The sequence below is a fragment of the Cheilinus undulatus genome, linkage group 16 (assembly GCF_018320785.1).
Source record: "Cheilinus undulatus linkage group 16, ASM1832078v1, whole genome shotgun sequence".
Classification (NCBI taxonomy): Eukaryota; Metazoa; Chordata; class Actinopteri; order Labriformes; family Labridae; genus Cheilinus; species Cheilinus undulatus.
The window spans coordinates 31,465,777-31,492,899 of record NC_054880.1 but is presented as its reverse complement, the minus strand read 5'-3'; the positions used below and the strand labels follow the sequence as shown (position 1 = coordinate 31,492,899).

The following is a 27,123-nucleotide window of genomic DNA, read 5'->3' as shown; positions in this document are numbered from 1 at the left end:
TCAAAATCAAATCAGAGTTTAATGTGCTAAACTGTTACAAAAATGGCACCCTTTCCAAGTTTTAGACATTCACATTTTGAATTAATGCCTGCTGTCCTTTTTCCGTGATTATTTAACTGTTTTTTTTTTTTTTGTTTGTTTGTTTTTTCTTTTTTCTTTTTTTTTTGTCTGAATAGTTCACTACTTTTAGGACACTTATGTAACTTAAGAATCAAGAATATTTTAATTGTTGCACTTTGAATGCTTGGCATGGTTGTAAACAGCTCAAAAAATTGCATTTTTGGTAGCCTAGCATTTCTCCATCCAGAAACTACTACTTCTCCCCCAAGGGGACTTTTTTGCTTCTGCTAAACACCATCTGCAAAAAAATAAACCAATGCACCTCATTCCTGGGGCTGCTACTGTAAATCTGAATATGGGCGAAACTTCCGGTGCTAAAGCGGAAGTACATTAATACATCTATTCTAAAACAGCAGCTAACGATAGATGCTAACAAAGAATGACAGTTGTTTCGATAGGAATTCACCTTGAATTTGTAAATATTCATATATTTTTGTAATCATAAGTTCACACTGTTTGTATTGTAAGCTGTAAATAAGTAAATAAGGTGGATACCACATTATTCCTGGGGGGTCTACTGTAGCTATGAATGTGGTTGGAACTTCCCATTCAGTAACAATAATAGCAAAAACGCGATTCTTCCAAGGACTTACTAAAGTGATTTAGCATCAACAGTGGTTGTTCTGAAATAAATAAATATTTGCTGTAATAAATACTGCTTCATTTTTGTTAAATCAACATGAGCTGAAGGTTTTAAATAATATTTTCTGTAATGCTCAGTACCTGTTGCTTCGTTTGTGGTACCAACAACGTGACAAAGTTCATTTGGATTGTTTGGTTTTATGAATATAATTCCCACATTTTAAGAGGTAGTTTACCAACCCCACAAACTTGAAATTAACCTGGAGGTGGTGTCCAAACTCCTTTAACAAAACGTGATCGTCTCTTTCTATACTAATATGAAGCTCATAAAGTTGGCTAAATATGCTTGTCTTGGCTATCTGAGGTCATTTTTTTGTAGTTTCCTTTTCTTTTCTTTTTTTTCCTTTTCTTTTATTTTGGGTTACTTTGTTGACGGTCCCCGCATCATTCACAGACGCTTTGCGTTCAGGCTGATGTGTGCTGTCCACTTTAAGTAAACCACACCCCTAGATTGTCACAGATAAGCTGAGCCTCCTGACAACGGTGCTCTTCCTTGTAATACTACGAACTGAAAAGGTTGAAACCTCGCGTTTGTATGAAACGCTGGTGTAGTTGTTGTCTTGTACACCCTTTTGAGGACTTTGATCCTAAAATAGGCAACACGATTACTGAAATTATCTGGACTTAAGCGGATAACAATCTAATCAGGTAAGACACGTTAAAATAAATGTAATATTTTGTAACAACAAAAAGACAAAACTGTGATAATATATTCCTAGTAGAAGGCTATACAGTGTTGCGCACATGAGAAGTGACATCTGTAGCTTGTTTGCCTGGTATGGGCTAAAGATTTGTTGACATAGCCTCCGAGTGGATCAGCCTTACAGGGATGGTGACACCTTTGAACATTGCTGATAAGACGTACGAAGGTGAAAGCCTTGCTACTCAGACACGTCTTCTTCTGAATTATTATTATTAAATAAATAAACCCGTATAAGAAAACATACAACGTGGCGTGAGACAGTTGTCTCAGTATTTCTTACTTCTACTAGCTCCACACTGTACAGTGGATTTGCACTTCACTGATAAACCTGAGACATAAACGGAGGGGGAAAAGCTTCAAGATTACGTGTGACGTTAACACTCCCGTCCATGTGCCGAATCGTGGTTACTGTGTTAGCTTGTGACCAGCAAGGTCTTCAAAATTGCATGATAGTAATGGATGGACAACAAGGTAAAAAGTCCCTACAGCTACAAACACCAGTCCCTAGCAGTGACACAGAGGCATGTAAAACTGGATCCACTAATGCTGTCAGGATTCCTGCAGTCATGTAAATAGCTTGAGATGCTCCAAACTTCTTTCAGGTAAACGCTTCAGGTTAAAATGCTAAAATCTGTGTTTTTCCTGTTAAATAACAGAACATGTAAAATGCAGTCATGAGAGGTGAGTAAGCATTGCTTTGTTTAGATAAATTAACTTTTCTTTTTTTGTTGTGATAAATTTAGGCTTTGGCCATGGGATTATTGCAAAAGCTCATATTTTGGATAATAATAAAATTGTGATTTATTGTGCTGTCCTACTAATTAGTACATTTTGATACACTTAAATAGAGTAAAACCCTTTTCTTTAATTGTTAACATTTGTTCATTTCCTTTGTCACATTGCAGGTCGGGGCTCAGAAAAGATGAATTCAAAAGTGAAGTGTTTCCTGGTGCTGCTGTGTTTGACTGGCGTGTTGGTGTTTTTGAGAAGCCATGTGCTGCAGCGTTGCTCCTGTGTGGATCAAAGCTGTGATTGTTTGGAAATATCAGAAGATGAGCAGTGGTTTATGAAGCGTTTCAACAAATCTGTTGAACCATTTTTGACTGCGAAACACAAACTCTCCGAGAGTACGTTTAACTGGTGGAAGGTAAGTGGTTACTTTGATGTACAACATTTAGAAATGCCATTGTGTTCTTTGGAAATGCTGGCTGATATAACTTTACTGCTCTGACAGCATTTTATGGTGTTATTGTCAGCGTTTACAGAGTGAAAAGGGCAGCTATGATGTCTACAATAAAACAGTAGAAGAACTGTTTCAGAAGTGTCACCCCAGCCACATGAAGCTCAGTTCTTACCACAGCAGGACGTGTGCTGTGGTAGGGAATTCTGGCAACCTGAAGGGATCACGTTACGGTCCTCTGATAAATTACCATGATGTCGTCATAAGGTAAATCCTCCTACCAGGGAGGGACCTTTTTGTCTTTGTTTTAAATGTTACAGACCTTTTGCAGACATGTCGCCATTTTATTTACTTATTTTGTATTTATTTATCCTTTATTTGAATGGCGAGAACCCACTGAGACCAAAGTCTCTTTTCCAGGGGTGCTCTGCAACAATACAATACAGGATTAGAAAAAACATGTACAACATGGTTAAAATAGTTTCAAATACATCCATAAAACTTATACATAATTTTAAACCCATGCCCTGGTTAATAAATCACATTTTAAAGCAGCTGCAGTCACCTTCCTTACATAGTTAAGATACAACATCTTTAAAAACACCATGTGATACCAACAAGGACAATCTAGCTGTCAATTGAAAATGATTCCACATAATGGGCACAGCAACACTAAAAGCAGTTCTTCCCCATTCGATTCTAAACCTTGGTGTTTTTAAAGTGATCTAAGTCTGAGCTCTGGTTGTACAGGTTGAGATGTTTATAAAAATTTGGATAGGAGAGAAGTCAAGTAAGTAATTTACCAATGAGTGTTCTGTAAATAAACAGGATACTGTGCTGCTTTCTATACTGAGTTAACGAAGGCCAGCCAACAGACTGATACAGGTCACAATGATGAGTATGAAAACTATCACCAGTAATAAAGCGAAGAGCACAGTGATATATTTCTGTCAAGGGCTTCAAAATGGATGCAGCTGCATGTCTGTAGAGGATGTCTCAATTGTCTAAAACTGGCAGTATTGTTACCTGGACAATCTTTGTTCTGTTTCTCACTTATTCCTTTACAGAAAACCAAGTTGTGGTCTTAGTTTCCTAATTAAGTTTGAAATGTGAGACCTAAAAGACAGATGTTGATCTAACCATACACCCAAATACTTGAATTGATGAAAACGTGCAATTTTTGCATTATTTAACATGTACAAGGAGGCATTAAGATGGTCATTGGTCCGCCTTGAGGAAAATCATATATTTGGTCTTCATGGGGTTTAGCATTGGTTTAAGATCAATTAGCGCTTGTTGGAATACATTAAAATCAGACTGTAACTGGGACAAAGCTTGACCATTTGAGGGTGCTGAAGAATATAGTATTGTATCATCTGCAGAATGACAAACCTTACAGTACTTTAATTTTTGTGCAATGTCATTAATATGTAATATAAATAGAAGCAGACCCACAATTTCATCCCTGGTGGACTCCTTTGCTGATCAGCTTGAATGTAGACCTTACATTGTCTGCAACAATTGCTTGAGTCCTATTTGTTAAATAATTTTGAAACCAGATACATGCAGTCTCATCAATGCCAACTTCAGAAAGCTTGCATCGCAGAAGTGAATGGTCAACTGTGTCGAAAGTTTTTGACAGATCAATAAACATGGCAACACATTTCAAACCAAAATGAATTGAAGTGATAATGTAATTTCTGAGAAGAGATGCTGCTGAAATTGTACTGTGACCTGATCTGAACCCTGACTGATGGGGGAGAGAGAATGAAATTTGAAGCTAGGTAGGTGCGCAGTCGATGATAAACCATTGATTCTAATACTATTTCAAGACAGGAAAGTTTGGAGATGGGCTGGTAGTTGTTAGTTTCACCTAGGTCCCTCTCTTTGAGGGGTCAGATTAAAAACATGAGAGATTGGTTTGTCAATTAATGGGGCAGCCACAAAAATCACAAAAGCTATCATTCAGCAACTTTTCTGTGCTACAGTGTGGCTGGGGCCACATATTTGTATATTTCAGACTTTGAGACAGTAGACTCCAAGCCTGACAGTAAAACCAACTTAGTGTTACCCTGTTAAAGCATAAATATTTACACAGATTACACTGGAAGTTGAGACGTTGTTGAAACAAAAAGCCTGATCATCTGTCTGACACTTGAAGTCAGTTGCACCATATCGACTGAGTTTAACACTTAAACAACACTTAGCTTTGCATAGCTTTCATTTAGCCCATTAGCTAACCCAGCATCAGACAGCAGCCAAATAACATACTCCACAGAAAGCGCCAACAAAACGTGAGAACCAAAGGCTTACCAACAGTTTGTTATCATGAGACCCACAGTAAAAATCACAATTTCAGATAGTGGCCAAACACTTTTGCACATATAGTGCATGTAGCCACATGAAGAAAGTAGAAAGGCCATCATAGAAGGGCTTCAAGACCACATTAGGGTCCCTTGGCAACACAAATTGGTGTTTATTTTGCTCTGGCATGCAGTGAGCAAGACACCCCTTTTGCCATCTGACAGAACAGACTGTATGACGTCTCCTGAAGAAGGTGTATGATATAATATAGTCTAATGATCTTTAATTATAGAGCACTTTTCAAAACAGACTTACAAAGTGCATCACAATAATGTAGGAAAACGATTAAGTGCCAACCTCAAGTCCACATTAATGTAGTGCCCTGAAGGTTTTCTGTATAATAATGTGTGACATGCTTCCCTCTACAATTTAGAATGAACACTGGGAGAGTCAGAGGCTATGAAGCTGATGTTGGAAACAAAACAACTCATCACATCATGTATCCAGAGAGCGCCATTGACTTGGACAGCACCACTCATCTTGTGCTGTTTCCATTCAAGATTATGGATTTTCAGTGGCTCACAAAGGCTCTTACCACAGGATTTTATGGAAGGTGAGCACAGTTGTATGGTCAGTGCTATAAAGGAGATTGTATGAATTTTTTAAATGAATGTTTATGTTTTCATTTATATTTGTATAGTTCATTTAAAATTCAAAATGTTCTTTAAATGCACAGTATTTGAATTCTGCCACCAATACCATAACAGAAGATGACATTGAGAGATTTGGGGAATCACCAAAGTGGATTCCTGCTAATCTACACCCTCCAAGTTAAACATGACTTCCTTTTTCCAAAGAATACAACAATGTGTTATAGGAGCAGTGAAACCAAAGCAATTGAAACTGATGCCAGCTAATGTTATCTTGCTTTAGCCATCACTATTAACACATACTTGAAAGCCTTGTAGTGCCTGTTTAAATAGTGTTGGATTAACTGGTAATAGTTGGGGCAGAGGGGCATGGCTGCTGAAGACTTGTGTATTTTCCACATAACGTCAAACATGAAAATGAACTATTTGCTTTTTAGAAGAGCATGGTAAAGGTAAGCAAAGGAGGTAAAAATGCTGTTATGTTTCTAAACTTCTTTATTGTGCTGATTCTGTGTAAACTATTTTAAAATGGGTGTGTTACACTACGATGTGATGTACACTATACGGACAAAAGTATTCCCACGACTGTTACGCTAACAGGGACTATAATGACATTGTATTCAAATACATGTACTTCAATATGGAGTTTGTCCCCCCTTCTGCAGCCATAACAGCCTCCACTCTTCTTGGAAGGCTTTCCACAAGATTTGGAGTGTTTCTGTGGGAATTTGTGCCCATTCATTCTGTAGAGGTCAGGCACTGATGTTGGACGAGAAGGCCTGGCTCACAATCTCCTTTCAGTTCCAGCTCCCAAAGGTGCTTGATGGGGTTGAGGTCAGGGCTGTGTGCAGGCCAGTCATGTTCTTCCACATCGACCATACAGACCACGTCTTAATGGTACTTGCTTGTTGCATGAGGGATTAGACAAGTTCCTTCCCCAAACTGTTGCCACAAAGTTGGAGGCATAGCATCGTCCAAAATGTCTTGGTATGCTGCAACTAGGGATGTAACGATATGAAAATTTCATATAATGGTTATTGTGAGCAAAATTATCATGGTTATCATTATTATCACGGTATTGTTGAAATGTGCTCAAAATGTTAAAAAAGTACTTATACACACACTGAAATCATTTAACCAAGTTTTTTTGAAATAAAATAACACACAATGTACTTTGTTGGCAGAACATTAAAATATTAACATCAAACATACAAATGTGCATTAAACATGGCACCTTATGGCCGTAAGAGGTAGCTGCACTTTGTGCAAATTGTTGATAAGATCCAAGAATACTTTTCTTTACATTCAGTGCTCAAGACTAGATCTAGTCTTACAGATCTAAGCAAAACTGGTACAGAAAGAACACTTTGACTGTTTCATGTACCTTTGTGTACAATCTCTCTCTTGCTCTCTTGCTCTCTCTCGCTCTCTCTCTCTCTCACCATGTTTTCAAACTGCACATGCACACCAGAGTCTCAGAGAGCACTGCTCCTTCCTCTTCTATGGTGTTTAATGGCAGCTGGCATCCATGAAGTTGCATTACTGCCACAGAGCACTGCAGCTTCTCCAGGAATTGAGCAGTATCACCGTGAGTTTTCAAAGTGCAGTAATCAAACACAGTTTTAACGGTAATTAAAATTTGAAATGGTAATACTAACCGTTTCGAATTTTACCACGGTTTATAGTGATACTGGTTATCGTTACATCCCTAGCTGCAACATTAAGATTGCTCTTCACACAAGCCTGAAAAACAGTCCCATACCTTTATCCCTCCCCCACCATACTTCACAATATGCACATTGCAGTCAGACAGGTAAGGTTCTTCCAGCATCCACCAAACCCAGACTCGCCCATCTGACTGCCAAACAGAAAAACGTGATTCATCACACCACAGTACACGTACAAAATCTAGTGTCTGTGTCCTTTACACAGCTCCATCCAGTGCTTGGCATTGGACTTGGTGTTGTGAGGGTTTCTCCCACTGCACAGTTTTTGTGCTTACATCAATGCCACTGAAAGTTTGAAACTCTTTGGCTATAGAATCAACAGAGTGTTGGCGATTTTTTTATGCTCCATGCACTTAAGCAGTCTTTTACCCCGCTCTGTGATTTTGCGTGGTCTTCTTGACTGAGTTGATGTTGTTCCTAAATGCTTCCACTTTCTAATATTGCTTACATTTCACGGTGGAATATCCAGCAGGGATTTAAATTCACAAGCAGTCATATTGCAATGGTGGCATCCATCACAGTGCCACACTTGAAGTCACTGAGCTCTTCAGAACGACCCATTTTCTGTCATAAATGCTTACAAATGGAGACTGCATGGCTAGTTGCTTGATTTTTTTTTACACCTGTGGCAAACACCTGAATTAGATCATTATAAAGGTGTGGCCAAGTACTTCTGTCCACATAGTGTATCTGTGCTCAGACTCTGCTTGGCTTGGAGCAGTACGAGTCTAGGCTTGTGGGGGACTGGGGAGGTGTGCTTCAGCTCTGTACAGGGTAGCTGGGACTTGAGTGAGTGCATAATAACGGCGTCAGAGACTTGAGATCCCCACTGTTCCTGAAGGTGGTGAAGGTATACAGTGTTTTGCACAGCCATACACACTCACTTATCAGTCTTTCTCAGCTCTGGCAGAAAGGTAACCTAGAAGAACAGCCTAGAAACTATAAATAATTAAAAATGCTAAGGGTTAGGGTTTGATTTCCGTCCGTGTTTTTGTGTGTCTTGAAAGGGCACCAGACCCTTACATTATGGCTGTCATGTGAAACTGGCATTTCAAGAATTTTACACTTTTTCATCATAATTCTCACCTAACAATTTATGGTTTTCTTTTGAATTGAACTCATTTTACGCTCATTTTTTTAATATTGGGTAAAATGTACCATTTGAAATCATTTTAAATCAGGCTAATATTTCCAAACTTCAGGATTTTTGCAGACATGATGCAGCAGGCCTGCTGATATTTCAGGTGCTGAATGTCTTGTCCTCCTTCGTCTGCTGACTCTGGTCTATTTGGAAAGGGTGACAAAGCGTGTGGGGCTGGAATCCTTCATGAGCTTCTGTTCCTGGCTCTGTTTACAGTGGGTATTATAGTGCAGTCTGGGTTATCAGCTTACAAGTCAGCACATTTTCTGATACGAGTGCACACAAGGAGCCTTCGGGCAATGATCAGTTTGCTGCCGGTCTGTCCTGTTTTTAATCCTGCTTGTCAGGATTTCTTATATTTATATTCATAAAAAGACATTTTAATGCATAGGAATATGATGTGCCTCCAGTGGCAGGTGCATACCGTCCTGTACTTACTCAGTAAAGCAATGTGGTTTTTTTTTGTTTTGTTTTGTTTTAAAGAGGAACTGGGTGGTGCAGTTAAGGCATAAATGGGGAGGGCGAGGCCATAAAAGAGGTGAAAGAAAGACGTTACTGACTTCCTTTAAAGTCATCATCATGAGTTAAAGCTATAAAACACTGTTAGTCTGAACACTGACTCCAGTCTCCAGTTAAGTTCCTACACCTCAATCATCTGTAAGTCTTGTTGATTTAATTCTATTTGCATGTCATAGATTTCTATCATGACAATGCTTCAGTTCATTGGTTCTAGACTGTTATTCTGTTTCCCTGTTGAAAGACTTCAACCTCACTCTTTTTTCTAGGGAAATTGTGTTTACCCTATTTTCATATACAGCAGTGAAGCCAGATAGGAGCACAAATGGCCACTGGAGTGTAGGTCTTCATAATGCCAATGGTGCGCTACTGTATCTGACCTATTTGCATATTGTCTGATATCCCAGGACCCATGAAATTGGGCATTTATTTTAAATCAAGACGTTCCTTGATCCTCTATTTTAGCGGGGAGAACCCACTGAGACTGAGGTCTCTTTTCCAGGGGTGCCCTGCAGCAGTATAGTAAGGTAAGCTAGGGAAGGGATTTTGGGCCTGCAGTGTAACACATTCATGTCTCTGGTCTTGCTGATTCTCCAGAGTGAGGGGGGATGGTCTCCTGGAGCTGATGATAGGTGACACCTTACCACTGTGACGCAGATTGGAAATCCTGTTTTTCATCTCTTACTTTTCACTGCCTTTGACAACTGGAATCTCTTTTGTTAGGGTTTCTCTGGGCTGGTTTTGCAGGTTTCAGTTGCCATGTCTGTAGAACACTCCCCTTAGAGTTGTAGGTTTATTGTTTCTGGGTGGTATGAAGGTTTTAGTTTGCACATGCATGTCCACACCCACACATGTGTACTATGTGTATATGTACAGTACTGTGAAAAAATATTTGCCCCTTTCTGATTCCTGAGTTTTTTGCATATTTCATGCATGATTCATCAAACCAATTTTAATATCTCACAAAGGCAACCCAAGTACATACAACAGTTTCTAAATGATGATTTTGTTTATTAAGGGAAACAAAATCCAAACCTATTTGGCCCTGTGTGAGAAAGAAATTGCCCCCTGAACCTAATAATTGGTGGTGCCACCCTTGGCAGCAATAAATGAAATCAAGCATTTGTGATAGTTTGAGTCTGGTTCCGTTCGAGGTTTCTGCCCGTTAAAGGGCACCATTGTAATGAGGCTTAATACTGTAAATGTTCAGATCATGATGATTAAGTTTGAGTCTTTATGATGATACTAGTACAGTCTAGACCTGCCCTCTTTGTAAAGTGTCTTGAGCTGACTTTGGTTATAATTTGGTGCTATACAAACAAAAAAATAATTGATATTTTTTCACATTATAACATAAACAACATATGAGATGTTGAAACTTAGACATTTTACAATTTCATGGAAAATATATAACCTTTTTGGATTTGATGGCAGCAACACACAAAAAAGAAGGGACAGGGCAATGGGGGGGTGTTGTCCCATTCTTATCTGACAAACTGGATGGTCCACAGGACTATAGAGTCCACATCCGTGGTTCTCAAAGACAAGTTCAAATTTTGATTCATCTTACCACTGACCAGTTTTCCGTTTTGCCTCTGTCCATTTTAAAAGAGCTTTGCCCAAAGTAGATGGTGGCATTTCTTGATTATGCTTACATATGGCTTCTTCTTTACATGAAATCACTGTCTTGACAGACAATGATTTCTGGAAGTGTTCCTGAGCCCATGCAGTGATTTCCAGTATAGAATCATGGCCAGTTTTAATGCAGTGTAAAGACAAAACATCTCGCACTTTGCCGGGCTTGAAATGTTCAAGTTGTTTATTGCACCTTTTTTATTTTATCGCAAGTAGTGATGTTTTGACAGGAAAGCATCATAATAATTCAAAACAAGCCATTTTTTTCTTCAAATGGTAGAATGTTTATTTAAACATCTGATATAGTCATGGACGAAAGTTTTGGCACCCCTGGAATTTTTCCAGAAAATACACCATTTCTCCCAGAAATTGTTGCAACTACAAATGTTTTTGGTGTACACATGTTTATTTCATTTATATGCATTGGAACAACATAAAAAAGCAGAGAAAAAAAGCCAAAATTGACATGATTTTACACCAAACCCAAAAATGGGCCCCACAAAATTGTTGGCACCCTTTTAAAACTGTGGGTAAATCATTTTATTTCAGGCATGTGATGCTCATTTAAACTCACCTGTGACAGTAACAGGTGCTGGCAATATAGAAATCCCACCTGAAACCAGTTCAGAATGTATAATAATTAACTCAGCCTTTGTGTTGTGTGCCTGTGTGTGTCACACCAAGCATGGAGAAGAGAAAGAAGAGCAGAGAATTGTCTGAGGACTTAAGAAGCAAAATTGTGCAAAAATTTAAACAATCTCAAGGTTACAAGACCATCTCCAGGGATCTAGAAATTCCTTTGTCCACTGTGTGTAATATAATCAAGAAGTTTATAACCCATGGAACTGTGGCTAATCTCCCTGGACGTGGACGGAAGAGAAAAATTGACAAAAGAATGCAACCCAGGGTAGTTGGAATGGTGGATAAACATCCTCAGTCAACTTCCACACAAATTCAGTGCTGTCCTGCATACGTGGTAATCTGAGTGAGATGAAACGCTATGGCAGGGGACTGAGGAGAACCCCGCTGCTGACAAAGAGACAAAAAAGCCAGACTGGAGTTTGCAAAAATGTATGTAAGTAAGCCTCAATCTTTCTGGGAGAACATTTTGTGGACAGATGAGACTAAGGTAGAGCTTTTTGGAAAAGCACATCATTCTACTGTTCACAGAAAACGGGATGAGGCCTATAAAGAAAAGAACCCAGTACCTATAGTCAAACATGGTGGAGGTTCAAAGATGTTTTGGAGTTGTTTTGCTGCCCCTGGCACTGGGTGCCTTGACTGTGTGAAAGGAATCATAAAATAGTGTCAGAAAGCTGGATCTGTGTCAAAGGTCATGGGTGTTCCAGCAGGACAATGACCTGAAACATACCTCAAAAAGCACCAAGAAATGTTTGGAGACAAAGCTCTGGAGAGTTCTGAAGTGGCCAGCAATGAGTCCAGATCCAAATCCCGTTGAACACCTGGATCATGGAGAGATCTCAAAATTGCTGTTGCAAGATGGCACCCCTCAAATCTGAGACACCTGGAGCAGTTTGCAAAACGAGAGTGGTCCAAAATTCCAGTTCAGAGGTGTAAAAAGCTTGTTTATGGTTATAGGAAGGCACTGGTTTCAGTTATTTTTTCCCAAGGGTGTGCAACTAAATATTAAGTTGAGGGTGCCAACAATTTTGTCTGGCCCATTTTTTGAGTTTTGTGTAAAATTATGTCAATTTTGTTTTTTTTTTTCTCTGCTTTTTTGCGTTGTTCCAATGTACATAAAGGAAATAAACATGTGTATACCAAAAACATTTGTAATTGCAACAATTGTTGGGAGAAATGGTGTATTTTCTGGAAAAATTCCAGGGGTGCCAAAACTTTCATCCATGACTGTATATTGTTTATGTTCTATTGTGATTAAATGTGAGTTTTCACATAGAACTTACACAATGACCCAACTTTTTTGCAATGGGTGATGTCACTCAGACTGGACCCAGTACACAGACTTCACAGGCATAGACTGACTCTCAATCAGTAACTCAACCAGCAAGTTCTCACAGTAAACACCTGGCTGGCTAAGGAATGAGGGAGTGTGACTACTCAGCAACGGACTCTTAACAAACTCAACACTCACACCCACTGACCTAAGCCAGATACACTCGCTTAGCCAGCTCACCCACATAGCTGATGCCCACTGAGCTACAGGTTGAGATGGCTAGAGTGTATATACAGTGCTTAACAAATGTATTAGACCACCTGTCATAAAAACAAGAAAACATAAATATTTTAGAAATCTTTCAAAAACTTGTTTAAAACTAAAAATGTTATTGTAATTTATTTGGCAAATAACATACTGAAAAAACTAAATAGTCCTTTTTCACACATAATAACCAAAAAACTTCATATTTTGTATGGCCTCCTTTGGCCTTGATAACAGCTTGCGTTCTTGCTGGCGTTGTTTTTATGTACTTTTCCACAGTCTCTTTTGTTATTGAGTTCCAAATAGTTTCTAGCTGTTCCTACAGACTTGCTTTAGATTCAGCCTTCTTGGTCAAATAGTCTCTGCACAGCTTTGAAGTATGCTTGGGGTTATTGTCTTGTTGGTATATGAACCCATGACCAATCAGATTCAGTCCAGAAGGGATTCCATGATGCACTAAGATGTTGTGGTAGATGTTCTTGTTCATGATACCGTGGATTTTCACTAATTTGCCCACGCCGTATCCACAAATAGAACCCCATACCATAATAGAATCTCCACCGAATTTCACTGTGGGTGCAATGCATCTGGCATCAAAACATTCTCCAGCTTTTCTGTGGACATAAACACCACGATGCTGACCGAAGAGTTCAAACTTGGACTCGTCTGTCCAGAGTACCTTCTACCAATCATCAACAGTCCAGTGTTTGTGCTCCCTGGCAAATCTGAGGCATTTCTGGATGTTTGCAGGCCTCAATAATGGCTTCTTAGCAGCTATTCTTCCCTTTAAGCCTTGTTCTGTCAGTCGTCTGCTTATGGTCATTCTGGAGACTTTCTCAGACTCTGATCTAGAAGCATTCATCTCTGCCTGAAGATCAGCAGTGGTCTTCCTTCTGTCTCTAGTACTTCAGATCTTGAGGTGTCTGACATCTGCTTCAGTTAACTTTGGTTTCCTGCCTCTTCCTTGGCGCATTTTGTAAGTACCAGTCTCAGCAATTGACTCCAAAGCACACTTGACCACACTGTAAGAACACTTTATGTCTTTCCCTATTTGTCTCAGAGACCATCCGGCATCATGAAGTGCTTTAATGCGGACTCTTTCATTTTCAGTGAGCTCTCCACTTTTTACCAGTTTGAACAGGAATGAGGAATTTCAAACTGAATTCACCTTTTTATACCCAAATTTGAGCCAGCTCACTGGGCTTCTCTGAGAAGTCAGAAATGAATCAAGCATAACATTCAAGCACTAAAACTCATTTTTCTGTTCAGGAATGCAAGTAAATAACTATAATTTGACATATTAATCAAGAAATAATAATGTGCTTTAGTATTTTTTCAGGTTTTTTGTAAATCAGTAAATTTGAAAATTCATGGATAAAAATAATAATTATATTTTAGCATTAAAAATATCATTTTGGTTAAAGAGCTTCTACATATTGGTGTATTAACCATTGCAGAAACATAAAAAATGATTTTGGTAATTACCAATTCTGTAAATTTAGGGCAGCTGTGGCATGAACCTTACTTTGGGTGGTGGTCTAATAAATTTGTTAAGCACTATATATATATAAACTTAAAACAAAAAGTAAGACAATTTGCATTTGGTACGTTATTACTTTGTTGTAACAATGCTTCTGGCAATAGATTTTATACCGTTGGACAGCCTGTTTATTACCTTTTTAAATGATGCCACATTTATAAGTATCATGCATTTGTGGGATGAGCAGCAGAGCTGGGTATGTGGGTTGCGCCCATGAAAAATGTGCCAAATCTTCTCTGCCAATGCCAAACAGCTTATTTTGCCATTGACTCTTGTTGGGTGTTTGGTGGATTGGATGATTGAAGTTTGAAAAAACAAGTCATATTGACAATTTAACAATTTATTAATTTAACAATAAGGAGCCTCAGTAGTGTGTGGAAGAACCATACACATCCGCAACAGCCTGGCACTTCCTCCTCATGCTGGTCACCAGCCTGGTCACACACTGCTGTGGGATGGCATCCCATTCTTCAACCAGCATTTGTCGCAAGTCAGCCATCATGGTTGTGTTGGTCACTCTGGCACTAACAGCACACCCAAGCTGATCCCACAAGTGTTCAATGGGGTTAATATCAGGACTGCTGGCAGGTCATTCCATCCTCTCCACTCCCAAATTCTGGAGGTTGTCTCTGATAAACCCTGCTCTGTGGGGATGAGTGTTGTCATCTTGGAGGATAGAGTTCTTGCTGACAGGGTGAGAAAACAGTATTTCTGGGGTGTTGTTTTCTTGGGACACCCACTTCGCAGCCTGTCTCTGACATTCCCCGTTATATGGAACTTGGCCTTCAGTTTGGAGATGGTACTTGGGTTTACGCCAAACAATGCTGCAACTTCGTTTGCAGAACACCAGCTTGAAGTTGCCCAACCGACGGGCCCTATCCAGATCAGTCAAACGGGCATGCTGATTCTTGAAGCAGACATCTACTGACCTCTGTAGCAGGGCCCATGCTCACAGGTGCTGCCAATCAGGCACCTGATTGGCAGCACCTGGGGTACCAGAAGCTCAAAACAAGAGTCAATAGCAACAGCAAAATAAGCTGTTTAGCATTGGCAGAGAAAATTTGGCACATTTTTCATGGGCCAACCCACATATGTACTCAGCTCTGCTGCTCACCCCACAAATGCATGATCCTTATAAATGTGGCGTCATTTCAAAGGGTAATAAACAGGCTTTCCAGCTGTAGCCATGAGATTCATTACCAAGAAGCACTGTTACAATAAAGAGGAGGATTGAGACAACATTTGTTATAAAAATGGGTGCCATACAAATTATGATTGATTAATTGATGGATTAACACCAAAACTGCCATCAGGTAAAATTTACCCAAGGCCATTTCTTAAATTGTGTCCACCTTTCAATATTAAAACTTTAAAGTCTGTCGGTCCTTGACTTCTCCTAAAAGTTATGTAGCATCTGGTGTTTAGCTTTTTTAAAATGGCAATTTATACCCAGAAACGCTGGGTAAAACATCACCAAGAAGAAAGCACTGATTTTCTCTCTGCTGTATTTCTACTAAGTAGATAAACAACAGATGTTGCAATAGGAACACATCTCTTTGTTGCCACACTCCCTTTGTTGGAATTACTCTTGATCAGTGCTATTTGTGAAAATCAATATCCTCAGTAATGGATTAATTTCATCTGCTGGCTGTGTGCTGGGGACAGCAAACAGGAAATGGTTTTGAAGATAAGTGAGAAGGGGAAATGAGTAAAGCTAAGTCTAAGAGGAGGTTGTGTTCAAAATACAAAGAAAGACTGATGGAGGCAAAAAGACCTTTCTTCTTCCCTTTTCAGATGTTTGGTTGTTGCTGTTCTGTCTTTTTTAGTATGGAGAATTAAGTGATAATGCCCTTCCAAATACTTTTTCTGATTTCCAGAGAATAGATGGAGATGATTTAGGTCAATCCTTGATTTGTAGGAAGGAAGTCTTTTCCAGTGCATGAGGCTGAGTCTTTGACTGGGTCTGGTGTTGGGTGTAAATAGATTGATTTTGATCCATATGAATGCCACCAGGGCACAACTGATGATAATGGGGTGAACATTTGGGTCTGAAATTTTAGATAAAATTAGTTGAAGATAATTGAAGAAGTCATTGCATCAGAATGCCTCAGTGAACTGGTGAGACAAACTAGTATTGTAACTGTTCAGTAGATTAACGTTGCTTTTATTGTTTGAGGTATTACTTCTGTCTATAGATGGGTTGATGGGGGCAACTGTGGCTCCGTAGAGTCTGTCTACTCTAAACCAAAAGGTCAAGGATTCGATCCCAAGCTCCTATAGTCACTTGTCAATGTGAACAAGGGCAGAACACTTAACCCCAAGGAGCTCCCACTGTTGCATCAGTGGCATGCCAATGTGTATAGATGCTTAAGAATGGGATTAGTTACTGTTGATAGATACTCTACATAGCAGTCTTAACCACCCGTGTGTGAATGTGGTGTTAATTAGCTTGTGGTGTAAATAGGTTTAAATGGGTAATTGTAATCTGTGGTACAAAAAGTGGTCAGCTCCTCAGTTATCCTATCTAAATAGGGGCAAAAAGACTTCAAAAAAATCTGCGGGAAAAAGGATGACTTGAGGGACATACAATATTAATGTCATAATATAGGTATCTCCAGATTATCTCCATCCATAGATGAAGATTACTGCTGAAAGTTCAAGCTGATATGATTAAACAATTATATATTATTTTCACCGCTCATTTATTTTCTTTTGTAGCTTGTGTTTAAGTGTTCGAGAAAAGCATGTGATGCCGATGTTGTTAAATCAACAAGTAAGTGTGTTCCCTAATCGTGATCTCACTACCAATCAAAATTATCATGATTAGGATTTTTGGTATAATTGAACAGCTCTTCTATTAAATTTCTTAAATGTACTTTTTAGTAGAGATTAAATGGGACTGGTATTAATGATTGCCATAATAGAAAATCCCCATAGTTATCATACCACTCATATTTTTTATTATCCTGGTAACTGCTAGCAATAACCACGCTTGAATATTATGGTTATGTCCAAACGGTGTGCTACATAGGTTCATTTACCGAGGTGAATCTGGAAAAAAAAAATCAATTGAAGAGATGTAAAACATGTCAAAGAGGAGGAAGCAATCCTGTCTCCCCTCTCTCTCCTGCCTGCATCACTCACTGTGACTGTCAGAGGGCAGTGACACAGACAAGTAGGCCTAAAGAGCACATTAGCCATAAGCTAATCAATTCATAAACTCAAAACACATCAGAATCAAATTAAACCAAAATGCAGTGGCCTACCTTCAACTGACAGCTTGATGAAAAACAACCCAGATAAACTGTAGGAGTAGCAAACACTTACTGGCTGTAGCTGCTCTTTTTCTGCTGAATAAAAATCCATAATATGTGCTCCTAAACTTTGGAGCAGCCCCCGTGAGTTAGAATATTAATCCAATGTTGAAATCAGCAGAATAGAAGTTAATTAGCTCACTCAACAAGCTGGTAATATTCATGATGCATTCAAAGACAGTAGGATTACATGATTGTAGCAGAATGTGTGTAAAATGTCATGAAGTGTTCACATGTAACATTAAAAAAACATAGGTTCAGTCTTTTGACAAGATGACTGATTAAATCATGTTGTGTGGAGGAGAAATGTGTTGCTTCTTCAGCAATGAAAAATAGATATAACAGATGAAATTATGACCTTTTTAACTGTTTAGCTCATAATCTTCTCATCTCATATCACTTTTGTCAGAATGGGTCTTTGTGTTTCCACCAAACAACAGAAAAGTATCAATAGCTGTTTTGATAAGGACTTGATTGATAAGGAGCTTTGGAGTCAACATATGACTTTTTATATCAGTTTTTCTCTGGTAACCTGTGTACCTTTCTGCCCATCAACTGTGAAACTAGTAAATAATATGTTTTATGCATTTGTTTATTTTGTCAACAGAAACTATAACAAAAAGTGTTCGTTAACAACATTTTTTCTATAAAAGATTGTACGAGGACAGGCTAAAAATAGATAACTGATAATAGAAACTCAGATGAAAAGTTGATCACTTTTTGTTATAGAGATCAAAATGAGACTAAGTGCATGTGCTGGACTGAAACACATTCAGATCCTGTGATATTTTTTCACTGTGTGCATAACCTGCTGTCTGTCAAAACAATCAGAGGAGAGAAAGCAGGAGGAGCAGGCATGCCTGGGTGTGTGAGGAAGTGTGACAGAGAGGGGCTGAAAGGTTTTTGATAGGTAGCTTAAGGCTATCTCAACCTACCTTACAATCATGGAAAAATTCCATCAGCTGTGGTATCTTAGACTTGTCATATAAACATCTGCTGCTGCTGAACAGTAATCCTCCTCAGTCTTGGTCAGAGTTGCAGAGATAAAAACTCCCAAGCCTTGTTATAAGTCCTGTTGGTTTGATGTGTTTTAATGACAGCTCAGACTTTTGACCATAAAAGGGGGATTAAGTTGAAACCTTATGATGTGTTCAAATGTCACGGGGAAAATCATAAACTTAGTGTTTTGTTGAGAAATCTGAATAAATGCAACCCTGTAGAGTAGAAATATTTTTTTTAGATTAGCAATATAAAATAGATATAGAGCATAAATTCAATTAAAAGCATTGTCCAATTTTTCAACCCTAAATACACAAATATTCATTTTAATATTGCTAAAATTAAAATAAAGAGTTTGATCCTTAAAGAGTTTTAATAAGAGTACCAATATTAAAGAAAATCAAGGATCCTCCCAAAAGTCTATTATCAAATGTATGTTAATATTTCAATCAGTTTATTTTTATTAATTACAAGTAGGCCATTGAATGTACAAATTTTTTGTTTATTTAACACAAAATGAGTGGCTGAGAGATTAAGCTTTGCTTCATGCCAGTTTTAACTGAAGAAATGATCTATTTTACTTGACACTACTGTTAATCTTTAACATTAAACATGAAGTAGAACAGATTATTTCCTAAGTTAAAAAAATGGGGCATGTTTCTGTTGCACCATAGTTGTTTCATGGACAATACTGCTTCTTTCTTCTTTTGTTATTCAGTGGCAGTTAGCAAACAGCTTTCAGATGTGCAACAGTCACCATCAGGTAGACTGGAAATATTGGGATATCAGCAAAAATCCAATATTGTGCATCCCTAGATGGATCATCAGTGTTTGGGCTGTAAACATTTGGACTGGTTCTTGTGTGTTGATATGTGTGCATGATGTACCTGCAGACATTAAAGACAAAACGGGAAAAAAAAAAGAGTAGATAACTACAAAAACATAAGTGACAGAAACAAAAAAAGTATGCATAACCATGGAGAGATTAAAAAGTGTAATAGAGCCTCCAGTGCTGATGAATAACAGTCCTTAATGAATTTGTGGGGAACAGGGGAACAGGGAGGTAAATGTAGGCTGTGGATGGAGCGCTGTCTGTCTGTTGTGTTTCTTAGGAGAATGAGAGAGAAAGAGCAGGAGAGCATTCAGACGCAGGGTGGGGATAGGGGAGCCAGGGGATCATGCCCTCCTCAGGGTAGAACTTTGCAAAGTGTATGCAAAGTTTGTGAATTATTTGCTTATAGACTGGGTGAAGCTTTTTGCAGTGGAATATTATTTCACTGGGGAAGTGATGGTTGAGTCCATAGTTGACTTGATATTAAAGTGTTGCTTACCTTTGTGCAGCATGGGGGTTTTGGTCACGTACCTGAGCTGTGGAATGGATACATTAAGGATTTTTGTTTTTACCAGCCAGTGTTTGTGTTTCCCCTGTTCATACTACACACTCTGTGTGAAAGCTCATCAGTGTTCATCCAGGTGATCTAGGTTACTCGGTAATATGATTTAGGTTAAAAAAAAAGGAAAAGAAAAAAAAATGGAGGAAAGAAAGAAGTACAGTGCTGTGAAAAAGTATTTGCCTGCCAGGCCTAATAAATGGTTGTGCCACCCTTGGCAGCAACAACTGCAACAAGTATTTGCAATAACTGGCACTGAATTTTTTACATTGCCATGGAGGAATTTTGGCCCTTCCTTCTTTGCAGAATTGTTTCATTTAGCCACACTAGAGGGTTTTCAAGTATGAACAGCCTGTTTCAAGTCATGCCAATGCATCTAAATCAGATTTAAATCCAGACTTTGACTAGGTGACTTCAAAACCTTATTTATTTTTTTTAAGCCTTACAGAGATGGACTTTGGCTCATTGTCCTGATGCATAATCAAAGTGTGCTTGTGCTTGAGGTCACCAGATGACAGCCAGACATTCCCCCTCAGGATTCTTTTGGTGGAGAGGAGAATTCACAGTTCCATTAAGTATGGCACATCATCCAGGTCTTGACGTAGCAAAGCAGCGCCGGACAATCACACCACCACCAAGGTTGACTGTGGATATGATGTTTATTTATGAAATGCTGTGCGGCCCACATGATATTTTTCCAGAAATCTTGGGAATCATCAAGATGTTTTATTCTATTTTATTTTTTTGCAAATGCGCAACAAGCCTTTGTTTTTGGTCACCAGTGGTTTTGGTCTTGAAACTCTCCCATGGGTGCCCTTTTGCCCAGCCTCTTTCTTATTGTTGAGTCAGGTAAAGCCTGCAGGTCTTTAGACATTGTCCTGGGTTCTTTTGTGACTTCCTTGATAAGTTGTTGATGCACTCTTGGAGTAATTTTGGTAGGCTGACCACTGCTTGGAAGATTGATCACTGTGCCAGATTTTCTCAATTTGTGGATAATGGCTCTTGCAGTGGCTGGTGTCTGAAATCCTTAGAAACTGCTCTGTAACCCTCTCCAGACTGATTGATGTCAATGACTTTGTTTGAGACAGAGAGAGAGAAAGAGAGAGATCCCACTGATTAAGTACATGAGTATAGATTGCGTTAAATAGCAGCACTTTTACAGCCTGTGGTAGTGCCAGTCTTTATGAAGTAATTGCTGTTTGTACCGAGGCATACAAATGCTTGTAAGGTGGAGGAAATTTGCAGCAGAATTTTGAATATTCCCTCATTTACATGCATGCAAATGGGACAGACACACCCAAGGCTTGGTAGAGCAATTTGCATTACATGCTCTGTGGAACACACCAAATTTTTGTAAATTGCACGGATTTAGCACATGCAAAAGAGGCATTGGATCTGACTCCAGGTGCTGATTCTGCACTTCATTTTCTCTCTGATGGCAATAATTGCAAAGGTTTTATAAAAATGTGATAAAAAAGCCAGCTTCTTTAATCTCTGCTTTTTCAATTCCACTGCATGTGTCAGTGTAGGTTAATCAATTAGTCAATTTTTAGTGCAAATTTATAACACGTTTTCTCAAGAAACTAAAGAAAAAACAGCATATCTAGACTGTTCTCATTGTTAAGTATTATTTATAAGGTCCAACACTGATTGACCATGTGAACAGCACTGAGAACAAAGCACCTTTTAACAGGCAGAAACCTGGAGCAGAGCCAAACTCATGTTAAATAAATATCTGCTGAAACTCTGCAGGGGTTGTACGGGGATAGAGGGAGAAGCAGAGAGAGATAGGTGGTTAGAGACAAATAAACAGAGCAACAACAACAATACCAACAACAGTGATTAATGATTAATGGCTACCTTGCCACTGATACTGCTCAGAGTCTGCTTTTTATCAGCAAAAACAACTAGATATTATTAATTTAACTTTCTAATGTTAATTTTCTTAACTGTGATGATAATAAAAGAACGAATGTTTCCCTCCTGCAACATGCCTTTACCGGACTTAGGGATTTCCAGGACTGATTAGTTTAAGAAGGGTGTGCTAGAGCAGATGGACATCTCAAACATGCATGCTTGTGGGCCCAGGGAACAGGGTGGTAAAACAGGGGTAGAGGGTTTTTACACTGATGGTGCATGCAAAGAATTGAAATGCAGAAAATAAACACGGACTGTAACAGCTCCACCTTGTGGAAATGCAAGCCAGTGGTGCAAAGACTATATTATTATTAACAGCCTAAAAACAATTTTTATTATGTTTGATATAATTTGTGTATAGCACATGTTCACTCGCAGGGAAACCAGCAGCCTAAAGCTGTAATAAATGTGAAAATTTAGAAATATTTAAGGGGAAATTCAATTGTAATAGTTTCTCATAGTATGACGTAGAAATATATCTAGAATATGGTTTAAAATCTAAAGAATACCATGGGTGACACTGGTAGACTGTCCAGGCAAGACAAGGTTTTTGAGCAGCACTTTTAATCCAGCAACTACAAAAGGAACATTTGGCTCATATATAAATATATATATTTATTTTTTTTTTAAGATTTATTTTTGGGCATTTTTGTGCCTTTACTAGAGGAGGACAGTGGATAGAGTTGGAACAGGGTCAAGAGTGGGGGAGAGACATGCAGTAAAGGCATATTGTACTGCTGCAAATATACCATTCATTTATAATTAATGTGAACATGGAGTCACGCTGAGTTTGCAAACCCAAACTGCCTCACCAAGGCTGCATAGAGCTCTGCAGGGCACTCTGTCCCTTTTTAAACATATGGGTAAGAAGTGGATGTATAACTTAATGGACAGGTAGACTGAGTAACAGAGATCCAGAACAGTCCCATTAAACTGTTTGCAAATAAAAATAAAAAAGGAGTCTTGAATTAATGAGCAGCTTTTGGCAAGAGTAATGTATTTAATGCATCATTACCAGTCTCACTGTGTCTACTATTCTTCTCTCTGTTGATTTTAATGCTTATTATTGTTGCTTCTCATGCATGATAAATTCTATTCACAAAGTTTTAGGCCAACCTCACTTTTTCGATTTTTTAAAGTTGCAGCCATATGCTACAGTCTAAAATGTATCATTATTTTTATTAATCTATACACAGTACCCCATCATGACAAAGTGAAAACAGAATGTGAGATTTTTTTTCCAATTTATTAAAAATAAAAAAATGTGAAATATCACATTGAAAGGAAAGCCCTTTATGCTTCATGTGAAAGCCCATTTAGCGTCTGTCTAGCTATCCTGTAGGCAGTTCCTTTGACCTCATGGCTTGTTTTTTTATTTGTTTTTTCTCTGATATGCATTGTCAGCGGTGAGGTCTTCTATAGAGAGGTGCATGCCTTTCCAGATTATTTCGAGTTCATTTAATTTACCACAGGTTGACTCCAGCCAAGGTGTAGAAACATATCTGCAGAGATTGAGAGAAATGAGAGGATCCTGAGTTAAATTTTGAGTGTTTTTACAAATGGTCTGAATACTTCCGCCAATGATATTCCGTTTTTTTTTTGTTTTTTTTTTTGTTCTGTTTTGTTTTTTTATACATTTCGAAAAAAAATCTCGAAGTATGTTTTCGCTTTGTCATGTTGGGGTACTGAGTGTAGATCAATGGGAGTAAGAAAGGTGTTTTTTTCAACTGTAGCATTGGACTGCAACTTAAGAAAACTGAAAAAAGGTAAGGGTCTGAATACTTTTTGAAAGCACATTATCATTCACATGGTTTACTTATATTTATATTCCCAACAAGTATTTTAACATTCTATTCAGTGATCTGTAGGTCTGTCATTCTCCTTGTGGAGAGTGGTGGTTTGGTGCTCTGGCGCCCTCTATTGACCAGCTGTCACTGATCGAAATCATTGAATGTAATGTTGAGTTTCATTTCATACAACATTTCATGTTTGTTGTTTTTCAACAGGTCTTACATGCCTGTGAGATCAAAGATCAAAGCTAACAAAGATTTGGTGAGTAGTTTTAACTAACAATAAACTTTATCGGCTGCCATTCTTAATTAAATCAGAAGAAGTCAACCTGTTCATTATTTTTAAAAACAGGTGATGGTGGTCAGTCCTTCTTTTATGAAGTATGTTCATCAAACATGGCTGGAAGGGAAGGGCAAGTATCCTTCCACTGGTTTTATTGCTGTTGTCCTTGCCCTACATATTTGTGATGAGGTGAGTTCATATTCATATTTATACTGTATTTAGATGAGGGTTAGCTCTAGAGTATTACATGTTATATGATAATGATGGTGCGTGAGCTAATAGTAGATCAGGGATGAGAAAAGACAAAGAAATATGATCCTACTATGGATATTAGATTACACTCAGCTACACATAAAACCAACAGTTTCATCATGAATGCCGAGCCAACAGGCTCATAATACAGTTGAGTCTGAAGGCAGTGGAGAATTTAGTGGTCCACCTGCCTTTCAAGCTTTGATGATTTGATTTATTGATTACTTGTATTAATAATCAATAGATGTATCTTTATTTCTAACTGAATTCTCTCCACAAATAGTTTCATAAATATCCTCCAGAATTCAGTGTTGTCATGCTAAAAATTTCATGGGTGATGACCCAAAGATGTAACCTGGCACATCAGATGATTTGTTTCACACATCCATCTGGTAAACCACTCATACCATACCTGTGGGTGATTGGATGAACATTCTGTCACATCTCTACAGGTCAATCAGAGCAACAAAACACGTGACGTAGCTGCTAGCGAGGTGTGCCCCTATTGAGAAGTAAGCTGCATAACGGGAACCATGGCAACTGTAGACGTGTCAGTACATGACTTTTGTCGTTTTGGAAAAGAAAACAACTCACCGCTGTTCTTGGTTTCTTCTTTTAATGAAGAAATTTTATCAAGTTCTGATGAAACTGGTGCTTTAGCAGCATTCATGCTAATGTCTTCTGCCATTATTGCACCAGTCTTTTGTTGCTGCTTGCATATGTTACGACTCTGTCACGCCAGAAAGTACTGCTCCTTGATGCTGATTAGTCCTGTCACTTTTTTAACCGGGCCCAAACTGTTCAGACAGGAGCTTTGCAAGATGGATTCACCAGTGAGAAACACAGAAACAGGCACATCCATCTGCTTTGCAAGGTCACCAAAGATGCCCTCTAGTTTTATTTTAGCCTGCTGCTCCCTGTTTAAATTTATCTCTGTACCGCTGTAAAACACTGATTCAGTTTTCTAAACTCTGGTCTGCTAAGTTGCCTACCTAAAAATGAACAGAGCCCATCCTTATCTTCTCTGACAAACATTATTCTGCTTTTTAACAAATAAACTGTTTAGAATCAACCCAGCACACCAGCAAAACATGTTAAATATCAATATAAGTTATGTTGATAGAATAGAGGCATTAAATGCACAAGAAAACATCAAATTTGGACGTTTATGGCAAAAAAAAGTTCTTGCCTGATACCATTTGACATTTAATAAACAGTACTTAAAGAGAAGCATTCAGCCCTGCTCTGGTGCACCAGAAAATGCTTTATGTTTTTGACGGTTAGCTCCACAAAAAGTGACATTCATTTCTCTAACTCAAGGTCTTAGAAAATGTGTTTTTTTTTTATTTCCTAGATCCGTGTGTTTGGTTATGGAGCTGATAAAGATGGAAACTGGAGTCATTACTGGGAAAAACTTGCAAACAAACACCTGAGAACTGGAGTACATCCTGGAGGTCAGGAGTATGAAATAATCCTGAAGCTGTCAAAGCAGCTCAGAATCCAGTTTTATACTGGATGGTGATCTTTTTCTTCAGCATCTGAAGAGCCTTGATAGCAGGCAATGGACCAAGCTGAGAGACCCTTAAACTCAAAATCTACCTGGCTGACTCCCTGCTGAACACATGAATGTAGAATTACCCAAAGGGATAGCGAGGAATGACGCCACAGGTAAAATTAATGTGACTGCTGTTCTTGATGTTGTGTATGACAGACTGAGTATTTGCACTCATGATAATGTAGGATAATTGTTCAAGCTGCTGTGTGCCTTAATTTTATTTATTGATTTTTCTCAATGCTAAAACTGTCATGATGCCGTTCACTGTAAAGATGAATGTATCACTCAAGGAAGTTTTAGCTAGTTAGACACTGAAATTAAAACTGAGACTTTGAAAAGCAAAACAGCCAATCAGCAACAAATTGATTATTTCATTGTTGTTATTATTAGTGCCTGAGACTGCTGCCACACTCCTGAAAAAGTCTTTTTTTTTCTATTTTCATAGCAAAGATTCTCGTAATGATGGATTGAATTTTTATTGATTTTAATTCTTTCTACTGGTGTAAATCAGTAGGTAATAGTTTTTTTAATGGTTATTCATAGAGGGTGCCATAAAGGACCAGGCTCTGAAGGGATAGTTTTTAGTATTTTTGAGGTCTTTGTTAATAAAACGTATACTAGCTACTGGAGATGTTGGTCAGCTCAGCTCCCTGAGAGAAACCAGCTAGAGTACAGGCATGAAAGCTAAGCTTTACATGTTAGCAGATGGGTATATTTGCTCCACATAATTCAAATTATTTAAGGGGAAAAAAGCTAAAATGTGCATCTTTAAGTAATTTCGATTCACTGTCCATGTTTTATACTTGTCCTGTTGATACTGTGTTTTCCTAAAATCCACTGTTTATTTTAAATTGCCTTTTTTTACTTGAAGCATGTAAAAATATGGGATTTTCAAATATCATTTAGGAGGTAAGCTATGTGTAAGGATCTTATTTCCATAGAGGTGAATGACATTGACTACTAGGGTCAATACCCTCTTCTCTGTTTGGAAATTGTAAGAAATTCTGTGCCTTCCTCCCTGGCAAGTACAACCTCAGAAGGACTGATGGATTAGGTGTATGTAGGTGTATTACATATAAAATACCAATTGAGTGCCTTTTAAATTCAGTGGCGTAATATTCTTCCAACCAAAGTAGACACAAAATGTGTTTTTTTTTATTTATCTTTGCCAAATGTGTTTTTCTTCATGTTTCCATGACCATGATGTTTTTATTGTGTGGAAGGACTAAAGTAAGGGTATTGCTTACACATGCTCTACCTCATTAAATAAATTTATGTAATCTGC

The 27,123-nt window shown here is 38.3% G+C and overlaps 1 protein-coding gene across 2 annotated transcripts; it reads left to right on the top strand.

The window, feature by feature from the left end:
• The first annotated feature begins 1,242 nt into the window (after window positions 1-1,242).
• On the top strand, window positions 1,243-27,123 carry LOC121523382 (CMP-N-acetylneuraminate-beta-galactosamide-alpha-2,3-sialyltransferase 1-like). 2 transcript variants are annotated; one of them, XM_041808249.1, is made up of 7 exons: window positions 1,243-1,410; window positions 2,371-2,612; window positions 2,722-2,912; window positions 5,383-5,562; window positions 23,965-24,010; window positions 24,101-24,220; window positions 25,638-27,123. In XM_041808249.1, the coding sequence occupies exons 2-7, from the start codon at window positions 2,388-2,390 to the stop codon at window positions 25,803-25,805; spliced, it is 930 nt and encodes a 309-aa protein (XP_041664183.1). In that variant the 5' UTR covers window positions 1,243-1,410; window positions 2,371-2,387; the 3' UTR covers window positions 25,806-27,123. The 2 variants fall into 2 exon arrangements, with proteins under 2 accessions (XP_041664183.1, XP_041664184.1); XM_041808250.1 differs by lacking the exon at window positions 25,638-27,123 and adding an exon at window positions 24,736-24,885.